This window comes from Tasmannia lanceolata, unplaced genomic scaffold (assembly GCF_043159265.1).
Source record: "Tasmannia lanceolata isolate RefF3 unplaced genomic scaffold, GAP_Taslan_0.1 ptg000024l, whole genome shotgun sequence".
NCBI lineage: Eukaryota > Viridiplantae > Streptophyta > Magnoliopsida > Canellales > Winteraceae > Tasmannia > Tasmannia lanceolata.
The window spans coordinates 369,474-376,125 of record NW_027518701.1 but is presented as its reverse complement, the minus strand read 5'-3'; the positions used below and the strand labels follow the sequence as shown (position 1 = coordinate 376,125).

The window sequence follows — 6,652 nt, the reverse complement described above, 5'->3', positions numbered from 1 at the left end:
AGGTCCTCAATACATGGCATGGCATCGGATCCTGGACGCTGGCATTTGGTCCAAACAAAGGAAGACCTCAATCTCCCTCCTTGCTCCTTTTAGCTTCTGCTTCATGGAGGCTCCCCTCCTTCCCAAATCAATCTTAGGATCCTCTCTTGGATTCCTTGGGCTTCCAGGGTATTATGTTTTGGTTTTGTTCTGGAGTTGGTCCCCCCTTGCTGCTGTCTGTTGAAGGCAAGCCCTTTGGTAGGGGTATGCCTAACCCCAGCTTACCCATCAAAAAAAAAAAAAAAAACAAAGGCATCCCTGCCTCATGCCTACTAACAGAAGCTACACCAATCTAAATTTACAGCCAAGCGTGCAACTTGGCACTTGGGTCGAGTCGGGTGCGAGGTTTTAAATTTCAGTTTCAGGGGTGATTTCGGTCCTCACTGAAACCGAAATTTTAGATGTCGTCTTTTGAGCCGCAATTTCTGTAATTTTAGCTGAAATTCTGTAGATGAAGAAAAAAATCATATTTTATCCAAAATTTCGCTAACCGAACTTTGGTGTTTCCAACAAACGTATCCTTCTACCGAAACTTAAAACCTTGCGGGTGGAGCTTTTGCTATAAAAATGAATTGGAATCAACCAAAACCCAACCCAGTTTTAATGTAAAAGCTGAACCCAAATCCTCAGAAATGGACCTGAGTTGCGGCCCCTAGAGCCAAGCCAGGAGGAGAGAAATGTGCCAGGAGAAAGAAAGTCAGAATTAGCAGAGATTAGTGAGCACACAAATATCAGGATTTGTGGGGCTCATGAACACACAGGGAATTAAAGGAGTGGGGCCCAAGAGTAGTTTGTCCTACAGGGAAAAATACAGGAAGTCGGTAGAAGGCAGCTCCTCAAGAGTTCTTGTTTCTTCACGAGTAGGTGAAAGGTGGCCCAAGATTTTTTTTCAACTGGGGTCTACTGTTTTTTATCTTTTGCCATTCAATAATAAAACAAAAAGGAGGAGAGACAATAACTCTGAAACTAAAATATCTAAAATTAAAATTAAAGTAGCAATCTCCATTTCTTTTTTTTTTCTTACCACCATTCACTGCATAATAGTTAAAACCAAAAAGCTGAGATCAAAAACACAGGCAGATAACAGAAACACCAGAGCACGCAACAGAGAGACAAAGAGGACATAGCAGATAGATCAAAACCCAAACCCAAACCCTAGACTAGAAACGGAGACGCATAAACCCTACCCTTCCCTTCCCTTCAGCTCCTCCAGTTGCCTTCTGAAGCACCACCACCTCTAGGGTAGCGAGATCCTCCTCCATCTGACCCACCACCATAGCTGCGGTCTCGGCCACCACCACCACCATTTCCACTGCGGTTATACCCACCACCACCACCACCACCTTCTCGGCGTCCACCAAATCCTCCACCACCACCACCACCATAGCCTCCACCACCACCACCACCGCTGCGGAATCCACCTCCGCCTCCACCACCGCTTCCTCTAGACTGAGCCTCGTTAACGGTGATGTTCCTCCCGTCGAGATTCTGTCCGTTCATTCCTTCAATGGCATCCCTCATCGCCTGCTCATTGCTGAAAGTCACGAATCCGAATCCCCTTGATCTTCCCGTCTCACGATCGCTGATGATCTACATAAGATAACAGAAACACCAAATCATAAGAGAACGAAACAAAAAACAGATCATAGTAAAGAGAATCGGATGATCTATCAATCATCTACAAGCAAAACATGCATCTCGCATAAAGAAGACTCGATCAAAAGGAAAAACAGATTAGACAACAGATAATCACACGATCGTTTATACATCTCTGACAAAAGAAGATTCGATCAAGTAAAAATCAGATCAGACAACAGATAGCCGCAAAATTTATCAATCATCTAGAGACAAACGATACATCTATGACAAAAAAAGACTAGATCAAAGAGAGAAACAGATAAACTACAAGCAAACCATACAAATCTGACAAAAGAAGACTCAATCAAAGAGGAAAAACAGATCAGACTACAGAGAATCGCACGATCTATCAATCATCTACACGTAAACGATACATCTGTAACAAAAGAAGACTCGATCAAGTAGAAAAACAGATCAAACAACACAGAATCGCACGATCTATCAATCATCTACAAGCAAAAGATAGATCGCTGACAAAAAAGACTCGCTCTAAAGGAAAAACACGATCTATCAATCATCTACAAGAAAACGAAGACTTACGCAAAAAGAAAAAACGATCAGACAACAGAAAATCGCTCGATCTATCAATAATCTACAAGCAAACGATAAATCTGACAAAAGAAGACTCGATCAAAGAGAAAAACAGATCAGAATACAGAGAATCGCACGATCTATCAATCATCTACAAGCAAAACGATACATCTGTAACAAAAAAAGACTCGATCAAGTAGGAAAACAGATCAAACAACACAGAATCGCACGATCTATCAATCGTCTACAAGCAAACGATAGATCGCTGACATAAGCAGACTCGATCAAAGAGGAAAACACGATCTATCAATCATCTACAAGTAAACGAAGACTCGTTCACAAAGAAAAAACGATCAGAGGACAGAAAATCGCTCGATCTATCAAAAATCTTCAAGTAAATGATAAATCTAACAAAAAAGACTAGATCTAACCGATTAAAGAACATCGACAGTAAAAAAACAAAAACAAAAACAAAAATCGCATGCGTCAAGAAAGGCTAGACATATCTTATCTGATCTGTTTAACAGCTAGATCTGTGCTATATAAGATCAGATCTGTGTATATATATAGCAGGGAAGAGAGAAAAAGACCTTGGATTCGATGACCTCGCCAAAAGAACTAAAGGCCTTCTCGAGAGACCGATCATCGGTCGCCCAAGCAAGACCACCAACAAAGCACCGATATTCAACATCTGCAGAGGCCATTGGGACAAGAAAAAACGAAGAGCAAAGATGAAGAAAACAAAGAGAGTAAAAAAGGGGGATAAGAACCCACCCCCAAAAGCACGAGAAACCCTAACGTAGCCCTAACCCCTACTTTTATAGGCGTTGTCTATCTCTATCCATCTCTTTAACTATAGTTAGTTATGCTAGGTTAGGTTAGATTAGGTTAGGTTAGGTTAGGTTTTCAGTTTTCTTCGAGAGAGAGAGGATTGATTCTATCGCCGTGGCCCGTGGATCCCCACCCGCACGTGATTTTTTTACTATATCTGAGCTTTCAAAATATCTAGAGGCTGAAATTACGAAAATCTCCCTGACCTTTACTAAATTTACGCTCTACTCACGGGGGTAACCTAACCTAGGGTTAGGGTTTTGGGAGAACAGTCTTTTCTAGGTTGACAATAGAGTCCTCGCATTAGAGTGAATTTTGCGAATCGAGTCTAGATATTTTGACATGTGAAAAGACTAAAATTTCCTTATACGTGAACCTATGAAAATTACCTTGTAAAAAGACCAAAATACCCGTGACGCCCACTCATATTGTTTTGAACTTTTGATAGGGCGTGCGAATATCATTTCTACTTATGCTAGCATTCTTGGCACATGTTATGTAACAGGTGGTAAAATTGTCGTCCCGGGACCCACTATCAAAACCTTATCATTGTGCGTAATGGGTATTTTGGTCTTTTACAAGGTAATTTTCATCTATTTATATTTTTGTATTTTTATGAGTCAAAAATTCTACCATGGGTATTTGGTCACAAATTGAGTGCATGACCCTATTTGCAAAAGTACTCAAATATAGGGGTGCAACTCAGGTAGGGCGGGTCGGGTCGGGATTTTTTACAGAAAACCCACGATTCCCAAATCCGGCCCTACCCATGATAATTTTCGGGTCGGGTTTTTTCACGTTGACGGGTTGTAGGAAAAAAAACAAATCTTCACATCAAAAATCTCTAAATTTATGTAATCAAGTGTATAAATTTAAAAAGGAAACTATATTCCACATCACAAACATGATCACTTCAATGAAAACAATTATTTCAATATATAGCAAAATAATTTGCTATGTTTTTCAAGAGATAATTAAAAAAGTCATGGTACACCTACATAAGTTGGGCCGGGTTTCAAGTTTTTTTTCTTTAAACCCAACCCTACCCAAGACCCATGATTTCTAAATCCGACCCATGCTATTTTCAGGTCGGGTCGGGTCGGGTTTTACCCTACCCAAGTTGCACCCCTACTCAAATATGATGACTATTGCAAATTGTCAAACTCGAAGATTGTTTTTGCAAATACAGAAAAATAGAAGACTTATTTTACAAAGACCCCCAGAATATTAGAGCGTCCATTTAGAGAATTTCTTGTTTTTTTTTCTTGAATGATTGATAAGATGTACTTTACTGAAAAGAAGGGGAAAACACGAGCGGGTAGGTTGATGAGTGTGAAGGACCCTGAATACAAAAGAAGAAGAAAAAATGCACTGAAGGAGGGAGGAATTCAAAGAATTAATAATAGCTCTTGATACAATCATGTTTTTTGATAATCAGACTACTCAATCTGTTTCATACTTCTCTAATTGATTGCGGAGAGCTTTTTATTTTAGGACTTATAATAGCCTTTAACAACCTGCTAAAACATGTAAAACAGGGTTAGTTTGTCCTATTATCATAACATAGTCGTGCCTGTATCTAGACGTGGAAAAATCGACCGAAGCCCACGGGTCAACCCAACCCACCTGCACATTTGCGGGTATGGATTGGCATATTTGAGTGACCTGTCAAAATTTGCGGGTATGGATTGGCATTTGGGCTAAAATCCCACTGGGCAGAAGACCTAAGCAAGTCATTACGCTAAAGTCCCACGAGGGATTATGACCCAAGTGCCACTTGGGCACAAAAGAAAGACCTAAGCACCTCCATATGCTAAAGTCCCACTGGGTAGAAGACCTAAGCAAGCCCTTAGGCTAAAAACCCATGAGTTATTAAGACCTAGGTCAATCCTAGGTGCAAGAGGCAAAGAGCCCGAAAATCAAGCAACATGGAATCATCTCAAACCTACATGAAAGCTAAGGCAAAGCGTACAAGGCACACAAAAAAGGGAAGTGAAGACCCGAAGTAGAAAAAGAAAAAAAAAAGAATCTTTCGTTAAGTACTCAAATAGTCTTTACAATGAGGGCTTCAAGAGCCAAATACAAAATCCAATAAGGAGCCAACTACCAGCAAAAGAATAAGTGCCGATCCACCTTCCTCCAAAGCCATTCCACACTGCATGCGCACAAAGGTATGGAGCTTTATGCTCTGTTTGGTTGCTGGGTTTTTTTTGTTCCCAGGATTTATGTGGGCAAAGGTTTAGTGGTCACATCAGCTTTTTCTTGCTGACATCAGCAAAATCTTGTCTTGAAAATGGTGTTCTCTCTTTCTCTCTCTACCCTCTCTCTCCACTCATCATAATATCTTTCTCTAATTAATGCTTGTCCCCTCTTTTGTCTCCTACCTTTACCCACATAAATCCCAGGAAAAAAAAAAACCCTGCATCCAAACAGAGCATTAGGAATTCGGGCATAGTGAGTGGCTGCACATTAATTGGAACAAAGCGAATGGGAGAGCTGGATGAAAAGTTGGTCGATCAACGACCTGGCCAATCATGAAGCAGGCAAACCAACAGGGAAAGCTGAGGCTAGCGAGTTGCCAAAAAAATATATCCACAAGAATGTATATCCGTAAGTACCCTAATCTCTTCAACATATATCCACAAGAACCCTAATTGATGCCCAAAAAAAAAAAAAAAGGAACAAGAACCCTAATCTCTGTATTACAAGAAGAAATCCCTATTATTCGCATCACAAGCATAAATTCCCCAATTCCAACCAACAAAAAAACATAATAAACCTAACTGAAGCATAAAAAACAAGATACATCCCCCTTCGAAACCCCAAACACATCCCCCTTCTTCAATTGTATTGCCAAAAAAGTCCATCAGTAAATCCCCAAATACATCCATCCCCCTTCATCAACTGTATGCAAAAAAAATAAAAATAGAGAGAGAGAGAGAGAGAGAGAGTGTTACGAACCTAAATCGGTTCGTAACAGATTTGATCTTCTTAGAGGGAAGATCAGCCTCTTGACCCACTTCGAGGGAAGGGTCGTCCTCCTCTGTGCACAAAACACACTATTTTGGGGATAAAATAAAGAAAGGCTGCGTACAAGTTATTTATTAAAAATCCCTAATCTAGATAAGCCTTATCTCTAAGACTCCTAACTAATTAAATAACTACAAAGCAAATTTCAGAATAACAAATATCTCAACTAACTTATTTCAACCAAGGTGGGACCTAAATAAGCACGTAACATTCCTCCCCCCTTGAAATCAACCTTGTCCTCAAGGTTGGATCAATGGAGAAGATAATTTCTTCCTCCGGGGTCCCAAATCTTAGTGGGCATCATCTTCACGAAAAATATTGTTGAAATCAATGGTTGAAACAACTCCATCTTCCAACCGATCTCATCGTGTCGTTCATCAAAGATCCTTCGGTGCGTGTTCTTTGAATGATTTAGATGATAACACACAAATGGCCGTGGATGAGAGTCTTTTCGATTACGTAGGACAAATTGAGGGGAAGATGAACGGTGGACTCTTCGGTGATGACCTCTCTTTTGTGTCTTCTTCGCCTTTGCTAATATCTGTTTTCTTTCTCTATTCTTCTTTTCTTCTCTTTTTATATT

At 40.2% G+C, this 6,652-nt stretch overlaps 1 protein-coding gene across 1 annotated transcript; it reads right to left on the bottom strand.

Moving 5' to 3' along the window:
* Positions 1-1,000: 1,000 nt before the first annotated feature.
* LOC143856906 (glycine-rich RNA-binding protein-like) lies at positions 1,001-3,006 on the bottom strand. The gene is made up of 2 exons (XM_077367159.1): positions 2,799-3,006; positions 1,001-1,629 (listed from the first exon to the last, which is right to left on the bottom strand). The coding sequence occupies exons 1-2, from the start codon at positions 2,910-2,912 to the stop codon at positions 1,240-1,242; spliced, it is 504 nt and encodes a 167-aa protein (XP_077223274.1). The 5' UTR covers positions 2,913-3,006; the 3' UTR covers positions 1,001-1,239.
* Positions 3,007-6,652: the final 3,646 nt, after the last annotated feature.